Source organism: Lineus longissimus, chromosome 3, assembly GCF_910592395.1.
Source record: "Lineus longissimus chromosome 3, tnLinLong1.2, whole genome shotgun sequence".
Lineage (NCBI taxonomy): Eukaryota > Metazoa > Nemertea > Pilidiophora > Heteronemertea > Lineidae > Lineus > Lineus longissimus.
This window is the reverse complement of record NC_088310.1, coordinates 5,096,441-5,115,319: the sequence shown is the minus strand read 5'-3', so window position 1 is coordinate 5,115,319 and position 18,879 is coordinate 5,096,441. Positions and strand designations below refer to the sequence as shown.

General features: G+C 39.6%; 1 protein-coding gene across 13 annotated transcripts in view; it reads left to right on the top strand.

The window, feature by feature from the left end:
• Positions 1-18,112, top strand: part of LOC135485488 (echinoderm microtubule-associated protein-like 2) — a 34,629-nt gene extending 16,517 nt beyond the window's left edge. For 8 of the 13 annotated variants that reach the window (XM_064767568.1, XM_064767574.1, XM_064767571.1 and 5 more), the window contains 19 exons: positions 387-624; positions 1,658-1,735; positions 3,530-3,555; positions 5,186-5,315; positions 5,464-5,613; positions 6,079-6,151; positions 7,507-7,575; positions 10,256-10,357; positions 10,584-10,688; positions 10,920-11,054; positions 11,239-11,338; positions 11,563-11,720; positions 11,944-12,069; positions 12,260-12,391; positions 12,645-12,801; positions 13,001-13,186; positions 13,548-13,643; positions 14,028-14,158; positions 14,310-18,112. In XM_064767568.1, coding sequence (XP_064623638.1) covers positions 387-624; positions 1,658-1,735; positions 3,530-3,555; positions 5,186-5,315; positions 5,464-5,613; positions 6,079-6,151; positions 7,507-7,575; positions 10,256-10,357; positions 10,584-10,688; positions 10,920-11,054; positions 11,239-11,338; positions 11,563-11,720; positions 11,944-12,069; positions 12,260-12,391; positions 12,645-12,801; positions 13,001-13,186; positions 13,548-13,643; positions 14,028-14,158; positions 14,310-14,435 — 2,318 coding nt within the window. In that variant the 3' untranslated portion in view covers positions 14,436-18,112. Of the gene's footprint in view, positions 1-386; positions 625-1,657; positions 1,736-2,192; positions 2,217-3,529; positions 3,556-5,185; positions 5,316-5,463; positions 5,614-6,078; positions 6,152-7,506; positions 7,576-8,312; positions 8,325-9,239; positions 9,258-10,255; positions 10,358-10,583; positions 10,689-10,919; positions 11,055-11,238; positions 11,339-11,562; positions 11,721-11,943; positions 12,070-12,259; positions 12,392-12,644; positions 12,802-13,000; positions 13,187-13,547; positions 13,644-14,027; positions 14,159-14,309 lie in introns of all 13 variants that reach the window. The other 5 variants (XM_064767566.1, XM_064767565.1, XM_064767567.1 and 2 more) reach the window with 5 other exon arrangements.
• The last annotated feature ends 767 nt before the right edge of the window (positions 18,113-18,879 follow it).

Sequence of the window (18,879 nt, the reverse complement as noted above, 5' to 3'; positions counted from 1 at the left end):
GGAAACCTGCGCTGCAGTATACCATCCAGGGGCAGGAAATTAGTTATGGGATATTAACCATCTATTTTGATCAGCACCTGAATAATTTAATGTTCCAGAGCTGCCTGGCTACAGGTTGATATACAGCTTTTGTTCAGACTAAAATGAGTTCTAGTGGGATGCAAGGAGTAATGGCAGGCACCCAGTATATTTCACAGTAGCCGGTCAACAGTTATTTTCACTACTCCGTAATGACCCAGTACTGGTGTTCTGGTTTATAAAAAACGACCCTCTCAATTATACGGTGAGAGTATTCCCTTGCACACTGTGCAATTATGATGTTAATCCAGATTATTCCAAACCATTTAGGCTCCCTGGCTAATTATTTGCATTCTTCTCCTCTACAGCCTCACAGAATAACCTTCTGCCATCCAAAACCTCGGTGAAAAGCATAGTCCACAAAAGCGCACACCGGCCGTCGCCATCAGCTTCTGCTCGTCGTACAACATCTGCAGATGGCATCTCAATCTCGCTGCGTCATTCCCCGAAGGGATCGCCAAGAAATACCGGGTCACCTTCGATGAAAAAATGGGCCTCCGCCTCCATACCTGCCAATGCAGCCGACCAAAATGGCACGGCACCAAAGTACGTAATCGAAAACTGGCAGTGGAATCATGAATTCATTCATTAGTTCTTTACTATACTATAGTCTTACTTTTATTTGCTTCAGTAGATCTTTACTCTGTTGTTGTTTGATATCAAACTGTTGTCTTTTGTTGGACATTTCCTCAAAATATATCGCTAGAATTAATCTGGTTAGTTTGTCTAAGACTTGCTATAATGTATAATACCAACCATGGAGATATGCGTGGAACATAGATAGAAACCATTGTGAAAGAAAATACAAAACAGATGAGATCAAAATGTGTATACCTTCTTCATATCGATTTTGCAAGTTGGGCTCACCAGATGTTGTCTAAGAATATAATATAGTGCTTCTACTAGTCATCCCACTCAGACATGGCTGACTAGACAAGAAAGGCTTTCAGTCATCATTGATCAGTTTATGAAAACCCTGTTGCTGGAGGGCAATAATGGTGATGAACATGGTGTGTGTGGGATAGTATGCCCCCCAGCTGTATATTGCTGCTACATATATTCAGCCCAAAATATTATAACAAATATGCCACATGCTAAATCACCTTCCTGAATCCTAACCCTACTCTTGTCCGTATTGGGACGTCCTGTTGGTGTCCTCAACATAGTCAACCTGTCCGTCAGTGAATATGTTTGGCAGAACCATTAAACTAAATGATGTTAGAGAGGGAATGGGACTATGTTTTGTCATTCCCTACATAGGTAGGTTAAGTCAAGGATACTGCAGAGGGGCGATTCCCAGTTGAATTGCTCGTTATGAAAGAAAATCAAGAATATTGACCCTTTGCAGGAACACAATAATAACTGCATGCACACTTTTAGAAACAGGTTTTATCATGATTTTGACTCATGCTAAAGGGGGGGCTGCTTAAACTGCTTTCAGAATGACCATAACCATCTCCGAAATCTGATTTTGTGTGTTACTTGTGTACCGTGGCATGCTTTGTCGTAATTTCAAATTGTTGTTTAGTTTTATTTTGTTGCATTCATCTGTAAATGTTTTCTGTTGATTTTTTTCTAGACGTTCGGAATCAGTGACTAGCTTACCCAGCAAACAAACCCCACCCACCAAACGAGAGTCAATTTCTCATCGTCAGAGGTATAATCACTAATAGCATTCAACTAACCAAGAAGAACTGAGGGGGCTTATCACGTGGAGCAGTTAAGGGTTAACCATAGGCACCACCATTTGGCTAGAACTGGAAATTCTAAACCAATCGAACTCCTGCAAAGTGACGTGAATGCCAACTTCAAGGGTGGGAGGATATTCTCTGAAAACAAAGAATAGACTCCTAACGTTGAAATTGGTACTCGCTTCATTTTGAAAAAATGGTGGTGCCTATGAGCAACCCCTAATCAAATTCTTTCATGGCATTTTAACAATATGGTTGCTGATTGTTGGGAATTTTCTGGCTGTCATCATGATACAACCATCAATGCCACAGCTGACAACTCTGGCGCATTAGGCCAGACCAGGCATTGAGTCCCTATCAGTGCTGAGGCACCCTCGGTTCTTCAATGCACCTACTAACCGCCTTGTTCTGCTCATTAAACAGATACATGCAGATGCTATTTCCAAGGTTTGTATCACCGTCTCATTATAACCCTGAACACTGCTTGATTTTATTTTTCAAACTGCAAAAATTGCCCTCAAAATAGTAGTGGGGGCAGCATTAACTTGTGTATTGCTCATGACAATTTTTGTACTGATGTGTTTCAAGTTGGTTTAAATCTATCATAGATGCGACTAGTAGTTTTAGGATGCTAGTTGACTTTATCCTTTTCAGAAGTAATATCCCTTGTCATGTACTACATTTGTGCAAGGTTACTGCATCATCACAGGCACCTTGATACACATCTGACTGATCGAATTCAAGAATGTGCAAATGAAGTGTATCTATAACAAGCTCCCTGTGGTAATGGTGTCCTGTGCTGCGAAAATGTTGCACACGACTAGGGATGTTAGTTTTGACCATTACTGCAGCTTTTCCTGGACCTGCGAATCCCTGGTCGTGGTGGTTGTGGTGCAGTTCTGTTTGGAGGGTGCTGTGCAAAAACTGAACCACCTGGGTCAGTGAGGAAATCTATGGTGCTGCCATCTGATAGCAAAATCTGTAACTGACTTTGTGTGCCTTCTCTGCTGTGTTAAAGCCAGGTCTGCAGGGACGCATTAAAAGCTGTATTGGAAGGACTGCAGGTGCCTTGGGTATTGCAATTAGAAAAAACTGCAGGTTCCTCGGAATTGAAAGTACTGCAGGTCCCTTGAATGTTGGAATATGGATTAACTCCATATATTAGTAGTTATAGTTTATACGGGGTTATATAGAGATGGTGAGCAGACCTCATTTTGAATTTCTTTCCCTGGTATTTGGTTCACACTTTACGGCCAGACTTGCGTTACCTATTTAAAGGCAAGAATCAAAGAAGCCTAATTACTCTTGCTATGGCTCGTGCTTGCTGATCTGGTGCTGATATTCTGTTGGTATTATATCCTCGAGTTTTATCTTTTTTGGGTTGTTGCCCACACTTCGTATTTCACTCAAAATAGCATAAATCCTGGTCTTTAACTAACGTACTTTGGAGTGCGATTTCATTTCTATTTTGGGTCATTTGGTGGAGGGGTTTCATTCATGAACTTTTGTTACATTATGGTTGTCCTGCTCAGTCAGGTATAGTTTATGCCTTGGTACCGATACCCAAAACAAACGTCAGGATTAGTTTCGTGCTTATAGTGCTGACATCTTTGGTCCAGCAACCTCACTACTCATGCATACTCGTCTTGAATCATCTGCATCTTTTGAAGGGAGTTTACTCAGGACCTTGCCTGATTTTGGAATGATGGCAAAACACTATGCCTTGAAAATACTTCAGGTTACTCAAATTTATTTTTCAGTAATAAAGAGCCAGGTTTCATGAAAGGTAGGTAAAGAAGTTGGTGTGATTTACCGTGTCGAAGTGTGGCTTTGCTAAATTTGCTTCATGCACACCACCACTTTAGAGAATTTGAGAAAGTAATAGTCAGAATGAGCTTCTTGTCTGATGTGCAGCAGAAATCACAAACATGTTCACTGTTCTAAGATATCACCATGGCTTCTTCCCTCTTTGGGAAAAGACCTGATCAAACATTTCTGAAAATGAGATTGTAATCATCAATAGTAATCATTTTCGTTATGATTTTTGTCTCATTGACTGTCACGTTGTGCTTTCATGCTTGATTACATTGCTTTATTCATGATATTTTCTCTTTTAGTGCTTAGTAAGTAGTTTGCTTTGAACGATCAGTTTGTGTGATATCTTTTACATTCTATGCACTTTCTCCACCTTTAGAGTGCATGCACCCATTCTGTAAATGGCAAATAAGTTGAGGAGCACTTTGAGAAGTTTCAAAAAGGATCCATCCTGAAAACTTAACCTAAACTTTCATTGGTTCCTTTGAAAGAGATGTAAATTCGAGTATCGTTGAAACTGGTGCCGATATGCAAAGGAGACATAATACCCCATTTAAGAAACTTCAGTAACCTTTGATGGACTTCTCCTCAGGGCAAAGAATTAGTCAGTAGTGCCCAGTGTTTGAGGTATGCACACCTGTTAGATGTCTTGAAACTTATTTGTCATTTACTGTTGATGCTGCATTGAAAACAAAGTTAGCTCTCATAGGCCTACCTTCCTTAACATTTCATCCCTTTAAACGTTAGAGTTCAGTTTACTAACATTGTGATTATCAACGTCATCATGGAGATATTTCAAATGGAAATGTAAAGTATGATTCTGATTTCTTAGGTCAAATTTCATCATGTTGATATTATATGATACTAAATAATCTGTCGTCACTAACTGTCCTGTAGAAAGTCCCTGTAAAGAATAGCATAGCAGACTAACAACAGTTACTTTCTCTCATCAAACTAAACATTTATCTCCCCACTAAAAATGAGCTTCAGAACAAACTATTTGAACTTAGTTACGCTAATGTATAGTTCAAGCCTGAACTGATGTATATTAATTAGAATTAGAACCAGAATTTTGCATTAATGAATGAATTTAAAATATTTTTGGTAATGACTGAATGATGTGCTATTAATCACTGCAGGAATGCATGCGTATGCAGGCAATATGTATGCATTTTTACTGTGTGCTAAATTGAAATTAATGGGGATAGGATTTCTAACACTTTTCCAGTGATTTTTGTGTGACATTTTCACAAGTTTGAATGGTTTTTAGCTCAGCTGACTAAGTCAGCCGAGCTTGTTTATGAAAACATTGGCTGTAAATGAAGGCATGTTTGCAGATGCATGTTCTGAAAAGCGATCGCCTTGAATTTTAAGACAGCAATAAGGCTGCTCTCTTTCCAATCTTTTGTAAAACTGTAGGCCATATTCAATAATCATTTTGCACAACCAAGCCTTTAACGAACACCATCTTTGGTTAAAGGATTTTGTTTATTTTATGAAGCACAAGTCCATTTTCCGCCTTACATGTAGCAACCTGCCAAGATCTACTGCTCTTTTTTTGTTACTTAGTTACTAACAGTAGCATTTATAAACCTTTTCAGAGGATGGCTATCTCAAACTGTTCATGAGAGGCAGGCCAGTCACCCTGCATGCGCCAACGGAACTGATCGAGAATTACGATGTCACTAAAGCTGGCCAGGCTTCCACAGAAAAACTCAAGCTCGAATGGGTGTATCCTTTTTGGAATTGGTAGTCACTAAGCTTGTCCTACAAAGCTGCAACTTCCCGTCCACAACTCTAAACTGGCTAGCTACTTGTTCTTGCAGTGAACATCAAACTCTGGTCTCTAGATTATAGAAATTCCTTGACCAGTGTTCAGGTATGGTTATCGAGGGCGTGACTGCCGGTCCAACGTCCATTTCCTACCCACTGGGGAGATTGTTTATTTCATTGCCTCGGTGGTTGTATTGTATAATGGTGAGGAGCAGATGCAGAGGCATTACCTGGGACATAATGATGACGTCAAGTGGTAGGTCATAGGTTTAATAACTCTTTCATTACTACGAGGTTTTGGCAGTGCATGGTACCCCTGGCCCACACCCTGAATAGACCAGACAGCGTAGATCCTAACTTGGCTTTGCGAAAACTTGAGACTTCAGACCGCTATTCAGTGTAGAGCCCATCTCCTGCCAGAACCTGCTCAAATAAACACTTCTATCATGTGAGAGTCCAGGCAGTCCGTTATAGGGCTCGTAAAATGGTCTTTGTATTGCAATCTTAGATCTTTGTCATGATGGAACAGGAGGACCTTTTGATGGACTCCTCCATGGCCGAAGTTGGATTCATTATTAGCCTGCAGCTATTGCCTAAGAGCAGAAGAAGAAGAAGAGGAAGCTAGTCATGCATGTTGCTATATTGACATGTTTCCAATTCTGATGCGACAAGCATTGGGAGACTTTTCTTGGCTTGTTATTTAATCCGATTTGTGTTTCAGTTTGGCAGTGCATCCAGACAAGATAACGATAGCCACAGGTCAGGTGGCTGGCCATGATAAAGCCTACGGGAAGGTGAGTGCATTGTGGAGGATGCTCAAAAGTTTCTAGACTAACCTAGCTTTGGTGACAGGCTTCAACATGGTAGTAGGATTGAAAATATGAGCTCCTTGAAATGGGATGACTGTGCCAAAAGATACTGTAGTTCCTGAGATGAGGGCTTGAAATCAATAACAGATGCCAGTGTATACAGTGGATAGTGTACATAACTGGCATGGGGACTTGAAAAATGTGCATCTCATTCACAGCATCGATTTGTTTCTAATCTGGATTAACCTAATCCTGATAAATTCTCCTGCTCGAATTTGTTGATACTCTATTGAGAAATAACATGCTTGCCTGTAGATTATATCATGCTTCTTTGGCATGAAAATGTTTCAACTCATTAACTTATATTGAAGTTTTAATGGTTGGGCGACTGAACACGATGAATTTCTCGTCTTTTTGTCTCTCTTTTGTCCTCTCTTTTATTTTTGTGGTGTAGATTATTTGCACTCTGAAAATTCATGCCCTATTAATAAGTTGCATTGTTAATTTATGTTCACAGCATCATTATCAGTTGCTTCCATTACTTTTTACTGAAGCTTCACCAAGTTTAGTTCGCCAGCATTATTCGGGGTTCAGCTAATGGGAAAGAGACCAGGGCCAATCTGAGATAAATCATGAGATGACGCATGGAAGTCATTAGAGTCCATGTTGATTGTATTCTACACTTCAATAGCTTGTTTCATGGTATTCACTTTAATTTATAAGATATCTAGTTTTACAGCATGCTTTAATTCAAATTCCATGACATGCATAGACAGTCCAGTTCAATTTTTCAGAGACAACATTATTTTACACCACACACTTTCAATCAATGTTACACTCTAGCAGAAACAAGGGCCATGCGCTAAGTCAAATTCTACATTCATATACATTGTTCTTTAATACAATCATTAAGAGTCTTCCTTTATTGCCAGTAGCTTGTTCTTGAGATGTGGGCAGAACTTACATGTAACTTGCAATCTCTTTAAAATTGTTGTCAGAAAGAGTATCTTTGTCTGTACTGTAAAAATGCTGACTTTGCCAATAAACAGTATTTTCATTGTGATAAAAGGAATTTCGTCACAACAAATATCCTTCTTTGATTCCTCTTATCTGCTCAGGCAGATATTTTAGGGGTGTCAAACGGGTGGCGATATTAACCCTTCAGGTGGCAAAGTTAGTGTGTTTGACAGTACCACAGCCATTTACTCTTGATAAAAGTCATGTGCTCTTGTGGCGACTCAATATTAGTCCATTTCCGATAAATTCATTTCCGTTTTTTTACTTTATGCTTGGGTATTCTATGTTGCCTTATCCATTCGCTGTGTCTTGCTTTGTGTTAGATGTCAGCACATCGGACAAGCCCCAGCAGCAGACGCAAGCCCACGCAACCTGATCCTAGTTTATACCTGGTGAGTCGGTGATTATAGCAGCGCTGCCTACTTTGATATTTGTCTTGAGTTCTAACTTTGTTCAGTCCCTGTCAGGTTGTGATTTTGTGAAGAAAAGTTAACAACAAGTAATGTACCCAAGCTTGGCTGTTTTTTGGAAGGAATTCAGAATGAGGTGCTCTATGCATAAAGTGTAAACAATTCTTTCAATGTTTGAAGACTGCCAACTATCGTCTTCAAGCAGTACTACCGGAACCAAGTGGTGGTGGAAACCAATACTAATGCATACAATATCCTTTGGATATTTATGTGTTCTTGTTGGCTATGATGAAATTGGTATAACTTTTTCATTCCTATGGGGAAGAATACAAGACTTTTAGGGGGAAAAAGCACAAGCATTTGCCCTGCAAATAACATCTCATAGTGTCATCATGAAGAAAATAATCATTCTCATGATGGAACTGTTTCCAATTGTGATCCCATGCGGTAGGCAGCGCTGCCTTCTGCACACCCTGCATCTCATCCTCGGTTCAACTAATACCCAAGCTATTGTTTTGTTGCAGACCTGCTATTTGCTGTAACCCATACTGACTTGCATGTTCATTTCAGTGATAAATAGAATTTTTTCACTACTTTGATGTGCACAAGTGTCAAGTTTTGCACAATTACCTGTTGGACAGAATTCTTTGGTTGCAAAAATACATTATTATTTCTGGTTTCGGTCTCAAGTAATCCATATTTCTTCACCCTGCTCTCAGAGGTCAAATCGGGTAAGATATTCCATGGCGTCGCAATCAAACTCTGCTTATGAAGAGTGAATGTTGTTTAAAAACCTTTGAGGACAATTTTCAGACTTGTATTGAGGCAAATGGTTACATTCTGTTTCAATTGCACTAAAATACGTTGAAATTATTGGAAGGGTGAAAATACTGGAAGGGTGATTTTGAATGAAGTCATCTTTCCTTTTTGGTGAGCATCTTTTTCTTACTGTTCAATATTTGCTCGGTAATTGTCCTCCAAGGGGTAGTCTTTGTTGTAGATTCTAAACCCCCTGGTTACAATGCTTTATTTTCATTATGGACTATATATTAGCTTTGTTTTGACCACAGAGGTTTTGGTGATTGCCTCTATTGATATTAAAACTCTTGGGTTGGTATGAAATGTGTCAAAAGTGAATTCTCAAAGGATTTTATGTCCATATGTTAAGTTTGAGGTGTTTCAGAATAGAAACTGATCAGTTTTGAAAAGGATACATGGAATATACACTTCACAGACAACACCTGAGTTATCGGGTTTAGGGTTACCGGTAATATAACAGTGGCTGTAACAAAATCAAGTGTAATTGTCTTCAGGTAATTTGAAATAACATCCTGTTGGTGTTCTCATGGTGTTATCCTAATTGTGTCATTAACAAATTACTTTCAATGAAATAAGGGAGTAACAATCAGTAGTCATCATGGTGTATTGCAAGGTCATCGTCCTAATTCTCAGTTTTAATCTATAAATTTTATGTTGACTGCCTTATCAAAATTGTGTGCAAATTATCCAGTTTTGTTAATTTAACATCACTCTTTCGATTAAAATGCACATCCGACTGCATGCAGCCTGTCCATCACTGCCATAGGTGTTGGTTGAATCACTTTATTCAAATGTGAGTGTTGAATTGTAATCTGTTTCACTTGTAGGATTGTCAAGTTCCTCAGGTATTATTATTTGGTAGCGAATTTATACTTGCTGTATATGCGATAGACCAGTACTAGCTTTCAAACCCACCCAGTGCTTACTGCTTCAATAAAAGCTGTAATTATAACCAGCTGTCCAATCTAGCACACAGTTAAATAAAGCCAATATCATATTTTTGAGTGATTGAAACTACTGTATAAATAAATCTGATGTTGCAGTGCCCTGTCTATAAAATTCAGCTTAAAAATGCAATTTCAAACAAGATGCCTTTAACCTGTCTTTAGTTTCACCGGCAGGTAGGTGTAGAGCATGCCTCTAGATGCATTAGTTGATTAGAAAGTACCACGTTCACATAGCTTGGAGAAACTGACTTGGGGGGGGGGGTCCTTAGGACAACCATACTCCAGAGAATGGCTGTAGAATAATGAATTGGTTGGGTACTCATCATCATCAGGCAGCAACAAGCTTCCTCCAGCGAACCCTATCCTTGGCCTGGTTGTCAATTAGGTGTGGTGTCTGCAATCTGTCTCCATCTCCAAGGAGGTAATTGGGTGTAAGAAAGGTAAAAAGTGACATTGACTGACAGCCTGGGCGTTTCCCCCATGTGTGTCAGCAGGTTCAGGAAGTACAGTTAAGCAGGTTCATTTTCTGGTTCTGGTTAGGTGTACCAGATGCATTTGCTGGGGTGTCCTACTTTACCAAGCTGTTCATCATGAAATGAAAACTGTGAAAACCTACATCTTACATACATAGAATGACAATTATTTTCTGTAACAGCATTCATTGCTGGATTTTTACCTGACCCAATATGCAGTTGTTGACATGCACAAGAAAAAGTCCCCCAAACATTTTGCATGGCCTGTGACCGCGTGCTTGTATGCAAAATTACCTAGGACCATATCAATTTCAAGCAAATGCATGATAGCCAGCTTTCGATTGAAACCAGTCTATGCCAAATAGATCCAATGCAGAAACTATTCATCTGTACTAATTTCTGACATACCCTGTATTCTTTCAGCCGCATGTTCGAGTATGGAACTCAGTCAGCCTGGCAACCATGCACATCATTGGCCTCGGAGATTTCGATAGGGCCGTCTGCTGTCTTTCATTCTCAAAAGCGGTAAGTTTTAAACTTCTGAAGAAAGTCTAGTTGTGACCTTAATTCATTTTAGACAAGTGGTGACATCACATGTCCATATGTGCAAGGAAACATTCACAAATTGTTTAGAATTGTTGCAACCTATTCACATGATCATTGGATAATTCTCATTAAAGATGTTCCAGATATTCAACAATTGGTGTTGACCCCCTTCTCAGTTGTAATTTTGTTTGTTTTCCACTCTCAGGATGGTGGTATGTACCTGTGTGCTGTAGATGAGGGCAATGACCACATCCTTTCAATATGGGACTGGCAAAATGGAGACAAAGGTAGAAAGGTCACAGAAACCAAGGTAAGGATTGAGCTTGAGATTGAATTAGTTGGAAAATAACTTTGAGGAAGAATTTGAGCTCCACTCAACCATCTCAATTTTAGTACAGAGATCCAACAGTGTGGTGTTAATTTCAATTCAGTCATGTCTAAAGTGTAATGAGCTGTTCATGCAAAACACACTGAAACCTCTCTTTAAAGAGAAAGAGTTGAGAATCTTACAAAACGACTTGACCTTTACCTATCATTCCAGTGCTCCCAAGAACCAGTATTAGCCGCAGAATTCCATCCATTTGAAAAGAACATGATTGTGACGTGTGGTAAAAGTCAACTTGCCTTCTTCACCTTGGATAATGGGTCAATCAACAAGAAACAAGGTGTATATGAGGTGAGCAGAGTTTTTTCTGGGCATGTGGGTTCCTGAGGTTGGAAGAAAGAGCAAGGAGGAGGTTGGAGGTCAAATTTGAGGCCATGGCAACCTCACTGCTCTCTTTGGCTCATGGCTCTGTGTTGTCGATAGTATCTTACGGAGCCAGTGCAAATCTATAATAAGGTCTGTTTCTTCTCTCCAGAAATATGACAAACCCAAGTATGTGCTGTGTCTGACGTTTGCTGAGAATGGTGATGTGATAACTGGTGATTCCAATGGCAACATATTTGTCTGGCCAAGAGGTAAGCAGTTTCATGAGAAATTTCATAATCCACCAAAACAAATAGGCACAAAATTTTGGCATCTGGTGTTGTCTTTGGCAGTGGTGCAGATTCTGAAGTGGAAGATGGCACCATCGCGTTGAACTTCTTGTGCCCTCTATTGGTTACTCTCCGTCAGTGAATAAGATGGAAGTTTACTCTTGTTTATATACTGGTACATGTAGTTGATTTATTGTTCATTTCAGGGACCAATAAGATCGGCACAGCCGTGAACGGTGCCCATGATGGTGGCATCTTCTCGATGTTGATATTGAAAGACGGCAGTTTGCTATCGGGAGGTGGCAAGGATAGAAAGATCGTCCAGTGGGACTCTAGCTGGAACCGGATGGAAAAAGAAACCACTGTAAGTGTTGGATTTCTGAGATGGCTCCTAAATCCAAGGGGCCGATTTTGTTAGTTTTATTGCTGAGGATTTGATCGGAAGTCCACCAGTAAATTAGCTGGTAGGTCACATATATTTGTGGCTCCTTAAGCTCAGGTGCAGAGAACCTTGTTTTAAGTCTAATTGAAAGCACTGTAGATTATTTTGGTTCTGTTAATGATTGTGGTGTATTTTTTTCCTTCAGCTTGCTGAACAGTATGGTGCTGTGAGGACACTCACTCAAGGGCGCGGCAACATGATCCTGGCTGGGACGACGAAGAATAGCATCTTGCAGGGAACTCTAGATCTGGAATTCAGCCCTGTTGTGCAGGTAAGATTGGGTATCATGTGTAACGGGTATATGATATTCTGAAGATTCACTGTGTAACTACAAACTCATTGGAGTTTTGGAGTTGGAGTCAAACTTTTGGGAAGTTTTCAGATAACCTCCTCCCCAACTTGCTTGATTTATGTTCCAAAAACCCTATAAAGCTTTACCGAAATATAATCTGTTTTTCCAGGGTCACACAGATGAGCTGTGGGGTCTAGCTATCCACCCCAACCAGCACCAGTTCCTCTCATGTGCATACGATCGCCACGTTTACCTGTGGGATGCACTGACTCATACTGTCGTCTGGTCAAAGGAATTAAACGTAAGACTCTATTGTAACGAAACTTAATGTGTTGGTTTTGAGGAGAGAAATTCAGATTTATTCAGTTGGATGGATGAGTGGCAGTCGAGCAGTGTATGCCGGGCCTACATGTATTGCAACGTTTGGGCTATTACTGAAAATGGACTGTCTGGCATGCATCTCAAAAGTTTCGAATGCAGAAGAAGAAAAAGAAAATGTTCTCTCTAAATTCCATTTCAACCTTTTTCAATTAATTCAATATTTTCTCTTGCAGGACATGGCACATTCCGCATGTTTCTACCCAGAGGGTGACATTGTAGCCATTGGTACCCAGACAGGTCGTTGGCTGGTCATTGACACAACTGCTAGAGAAATTATTGCTGTCCATACAGATGGCAATGAGCAGATTGAATGTTTAGAATACTCCCCTGGTAAGCTATTTTTTGACAATTGTGTGTCATATTTAGAAATTGTCGTTATCATTGGTGGGATGATCCTGGACAGCTTACAATTTTTACAGAGCACTGTTCTGTTCTCAACAATTTTCGTCTCTAATCTTGTGCTTCTTTGGTGTCTTTTTTACTACGTGCCTGTTCTTATCAGTCAAAATTGATTTTTTTTCACTTTCAGATGGTCGTTTCATCGCGATCGGATCACGAGATAACAGCATCTATGTGTACCAGACCACAGAAGGTGGCAGGAAGTACAGCCGAGTCGGCAAATGCACTGGCCATTCTAGTTTCATTACACACTTAGATTGGTCAGAGGACAGTCAGTTCATACAGTCAAACTCAGGGGATTATGAAATCTTATACTGTAAGTGCTAAAGGATTTTAGTTGAATTTTGAAAAATTGTACTCATGAGCTGAAATTCGACACATTTCCACTAAACAGTGGTGTGAGAGGCAAGATGATGGTGTCCAGGAGCTTGAAAGATCAGGGTCGATGGAACCCCAGGACGTATATCATGTGCTGTGGAAGGTCTATTCTCTAAGAGTTGGGAAACTTCAGAAGACGTAGCCAGGTTGGCCTTGAATTGCGGGGCCTTAAGAAGACTTACACTCCGGCTGTCCATGAGCTAAGACAAACGACCTGAGGCCTTTCTGCGCCTAATCAGAAGTGCACTCATGCCAGTTAATCAATTATTTGTACAAAAGTACTGCTTGTCTTCTTCCAGGGTCATCCTCAAATTGTCACCAGGTGCCATCTGCTTCCAACATGAGAGACGTGAAATGGAAAACACAAAGCTGTACGCTAGGATTCACAGTGGCAGGTCAGTCTATTAAGTCAGCTGGGCTTTCACTGGAGCTGTTTCGAGCGGAATGATTTCCAGGTTTATGGTGCAGTCTGCAAAATTACTCAAAATATTGCTTCTACCAGCCCTAGATGGCATTTTTGCTCATGTCTTATCATTTTCTCATTTAATACGGGTTCCAAATCATACTACTTTGTAGAGTGAAGCAGTGAGTGTCAGGTGTCTGAATACTCAAGGACACTGAGGTGAAATGGATGTGGCACTACCAAGTGGCAAAGCGTACAACCTCCTGACTATTGGGATACCAACACCCTTATCATGACAATATCATTCTCCTTCTATTGTTTGCCGCACCCACCTATCAAACTACAGTCTGAAAATGTATCGTGGTTTTGTTTCCAGGTATCTGGCCTGAGGGAGCTGATGGTACCGATGTGAATGCCTGTGCCAGGTCCCATCAGCAGAAGGTCCTAGCTAGTGCCGATGACTATGGCAAAGTCAACCTATTCTCCTACCCATGTTGTCAACCAAAGGTATGTGACTTTATCATAATATCTATTTAGGTGCCCAATGTCAGCTATTCTGGTACTCTTGAAGGCTTTGGGCAAGCTGCATCTGATGAATCCAACATATACAGTTCTTGTAAGCGCTTTACTAAAAACTAACTTTTGTTCAATTTTTCAGACTACAGCACACATCTACAGCGGTCACAGTAGTCATGTGACAAACGTTAAATTCCTGTACGATGATAGCCGATTGTTGTCGGCTGGCGGAAAGGACACTGCGCTCATGCAATGGGAGATTATTTAAATCATGATTGGATGATTCTTCTTGCATATTTTGGAATTGATATGAACACTTATTGGAAATGGCGAGCAGATTTTCTAGAAGTTCTTTTCTAATGTGTTTTTGCTGAAAAGGAAAGTCTTTTGAAACATCAATGTTATATGGTAATCAACTAGTAATGCATTTGTTTTGAAAAAAATTGAAAATCTGTCTCATATGGATGGACACATGGAAATGTTTTCAGTAGCGAAATAAGAGGTCTTTGATTTGAAACACGGAACCAACTGTTTCTGGCCTGAGCTGAACTCATACTGTAAGCCTTAAATTTTCATGATGCTAAATGATGCCGAATTTGCTAATGAAGAACAACCGGGTCAAGCTGAAGAATCTCGCCTACGACTAGTGTCCTATCTCAGATTTATTTGAGAGTTGGGTTCCAAAAGTGTTATCCATGAGCGTTCACTTTATAGTAATTGTTCATCTAATGCATAAAAAGCTTGAAATTTTGTTTGAAAAGGTGTGTTTTCTAACTGCACTTGTAACCAAATGTATCTGTAGATCGACTCTTGTATGAAACACAGCTTGTTCGACTGTTATCTTATAGTCTATGTTTTGTATATCAGTGTTGCAACTTTTATACGTGGCTCACCAGATCTTTGTGTCACTGGGCCTAAAACTACCTGTAGAAAGCTGCAGATGACCTTGCTCCGTCAATGAGGAGCGCATTTTTGGATGGACATATGAATTGTTGCTTGCTTCAAACACCCTAAGCTAAGTTGAAATCAAAGCTTTTTTTCAAGAAATTTAAGATTATTACCTGTGGTATGGTTTTTTGTAAGTTTACACATTCCCCATTAAACTAGGCTTGATAAAGGATTTGATAGAGATTCCAGAGTTATGAAGTAAAAGTAGTAAAAAAATTACATCTAAACAAGTTGCTTTGCTTAGGAGAACATGTGTGAACTGCTACTATGCCATTGGAAAACTCTTGGGTTGTTGGTTTAAAGATGTAATTTTGTTCCTAGGTTTTTGTCAAAGTATTTGATCGTCAACCAGTGGTTATATGTATAGCACTATGATTATTTCACTGAATCATTCCTCAGTATTATCATTTCATCAAAAACAAGTCTTAATGAAAAAACTCATCAGACCACTGCTTGAATAGCTTCATCTAGTTTTGCAAATTCAAACCATTTTTGTAGCAATACCCATGCACGAATTGAAAAAAATATCCATTATCAATTGTGAATATTTGTAAAAGTTCTTGCAATAATTTATTAGATTGAATGATTACTGCATTACATGAGGTCATAACATATCTGCAAGGCCACTTGTCCGTTGCGTGTCCTGTTTCACGTTTAACTGAAAATCTTATTCAGAATGTATGAATAGATATTTTCATTGTTTATGTTAAATTAAATCAATGTCAGTTTAATAGATGGGGCACTTGTGGACTGCCATCGCTGATTTTTAAAGAACATTACGGATATTGTCAATTTTCAGCTCGATGTGCTGACAGTGAATATGCGTGTAAATGAGAGCCTAAAGTTTTGTAATTGACTGGACGATGGTGGGAACTTGTACATACCATTTACTTTCTTACCAAGTACATTCATCAGTTCATTTTCTTACTTTCTTCAGCTTGTTTTGTTGTTTTCCTCAGTTAGTTTGCTCCCTACCAATTTGGATAAGATTGGGATAATAACAAGCGCGAGTTGTAACTTCTGCTGCGTGTAAAGTTTGTGACGTCTTTTTTTATTTAAAGTGTGTGGGTCTTTGAATAATAGCATGTTGAATTCAATTTCGAGTTGTATGTACATGTATATTATTTGCATGCTACTTCCATCAAATTTGTACAAGTTATGTTCACGACTTGTCATTAAGTCTTGAGAATGAAATTAACCTTTTCCCCCATACTGTCATCTATGGACTTTGAACCTGGGTGCAAATATATGTTGGGTAAGGGTGTCAATATGGCATGTGGAGCCTATTGAACTTTGCAAACCAGACGTTTTCAAAACCATGGATGTATGGCTTTCTGCTTCCGTTTTCATGGCTACATGGAGACCTCACAGATTTGATTTTCTAACCTTTAAATAATTTAATGATGAATCTGTGATACTTGTTCAAGTCTATTATGCAAATTCTCTAAAACCATGATTATGAGTAATAATTGAGGCATTTGTCAGTATATTGTCAGTGCATCAGTAAAACACCTTTGAGGACTTTGAAACAACACCACAATCGGCAGAATCGGGATAAAATTTCCCGATTTTGCATCTGGTTACGCATGCACATTGATTAGTAACCAAAGTCACCAAGTGGTAGACTTACCTATGCTCATGTGTGACAAGATACAAAATCTGGAAATTTCTTGAACTTCTGCCACCCTTCCTCAAAGTAGTACATGTATTCTATTCTAAAATTTGGAATGACCAGAAGGAAATGTGGCTGTTTTGTTTTGCTGAGTACAGTCTACTGATTCAGACTTTGCTTGTGAAAGGAATTTGACAGGCTGATTCCTATTTGTGGTTTTAGAGTATACGTAGACATGTACCTCTTCTACATTAGTGTTGGATCACGTTTGGAGCTTAGCTTCGAGAGGATTGATGGATTTTAATGAACGAAGTCTGTTTCTGGAAATAAATCCATCTTTCCCTCACATGCAGCTTAAATTTAGGAAATAAATGAGAGATTATTCAAGAGAAAACATTTTGTGTTATGCTACATGTATGACACTATGCTTGTAAGGTGTGACGAAGAGGTGGAAGGATGTTGGTTGTAACTGTGTACATTGTATGATGTAGTTTGATTTAAGTGTAGTATTCTGCATTAGTTGTAAGCGATTGTTTTTGTAAATATTGCCATAAACAATACATGGATCACGTCTCTATGTCTGGTTGAAGTCAGGGGATCGATTTTGAACTGATTTTTTTACATATATTTCCCTATTTCTGTCATTTGTACCTTTGTACCTCTGTGCTGGCTGTCATGTTAGATTTGTCATCATCTTAATTATCACAGTTAATCAAGATTGTTGTACTTGTTCACTCTGCTTTGTAAATTTTTGAAGTTGAGGGAAGCCATGTTTAAGTAATGGTCATATGTAACTTACAATTTGCATTGCCAAATCTATTGAATGCGGTCTTTTAACTTTTTGTGGAGAGCGCATAGACTGGCATATCTACTTCCCCTTTAAATTTGAAACTCAATTGAAACCTGATCCAGTTTCCATGATGTTTTTTGTGTCATGTCTGTCTGTACGCGACCTTTTTGTGAGAAGGGCTTCGGCTGACTATTAACCATCAAGAACGAGAGGGTGAAGAGTTTTGAAGTGGAATAGTGTCAGAATTTGGGTCATTCTGATCTGGCTGATATTGATGGCCGCTTCCAGTGGAGACTGCTCAGGGGCTTTGAAAGTGTCAATACAACTTTTATCCATGAGCTAAAGTCTCGGTGCATGACACCTAACCTTGTGGTTAAGTCCTTTGAGGGTTAATCATTGTAGCCAGCTTTTCGTGATGGCTTCTTCACTTGGCTGTGTCTAGGTTCCATGTTATTGTACTATATGATGTAAATGGCAGAATATTTTCAATTTGAAGCATGTCATTATTTATCTGGTCTATTTTCTTTATGGTAAAGGTTACATGGGGATATTTATTAATTCCAGGTAAATAAACTTCAATGCTTTAAAATAATAACTGTTGTTCTTGTCTCATTTCTGTGATACATCATCGTCCAAAATATCTTTTGGAGTTGGAGACCACAAGTAAACTTCCAGTATGAGCTGAGGCATTCTGCGGTTCCTCATGTCTTCCACCCTCTTGCATGTTTGAACGCCGGGGAGACATTCCTCCCAACCTCGACTCCAGGAATTCCATAAAATTTCTCAATTTGTTTGTTAGGAACGAGGTTCAAAAAACAAATCAACAGTCAATAACCCCGCCTACAACACGACTTCTGGTGATCTAAGGTTTGTCAGGAAGGTTTATGGGCAGTTCTAAGGAAGCACAACATCAGTCCTGTATCATCAATGCAGCATCGAGGAGCATTGTTCAGGTAGGAGAGGGCTACAGCGAGTGCTTCCCCCACATCGGTAGGAGTAAGGCAGGGTTGCCTTCTGAGGTCTTTGGTAATCTCAGTGTTCTTGTATGCGGCAGAATCGTGGACCATGAACACGGCGAGATCGAGAAACGGATTAATGCATTTGAACTGAACTGCTACAGGAGACTACTCAACATCCACTATACATCCCACACCACCAACATCCAAATAAGAGAACGGGTCACCCAGTACATCGGGAATCTCGACAGCCTTCCAACCGTTGCCAACAAGAAAAAGCTGGGGTGGTTCGGCCATGTCACGAGAGCCAAGGGAACACTAGCAAATACCATCTTGCAGGGCACAGTGGAGGGTAGCCGCCGACGCGGTCGTCCAAATAAAAGAGAATTTGGATGGATGACATGTC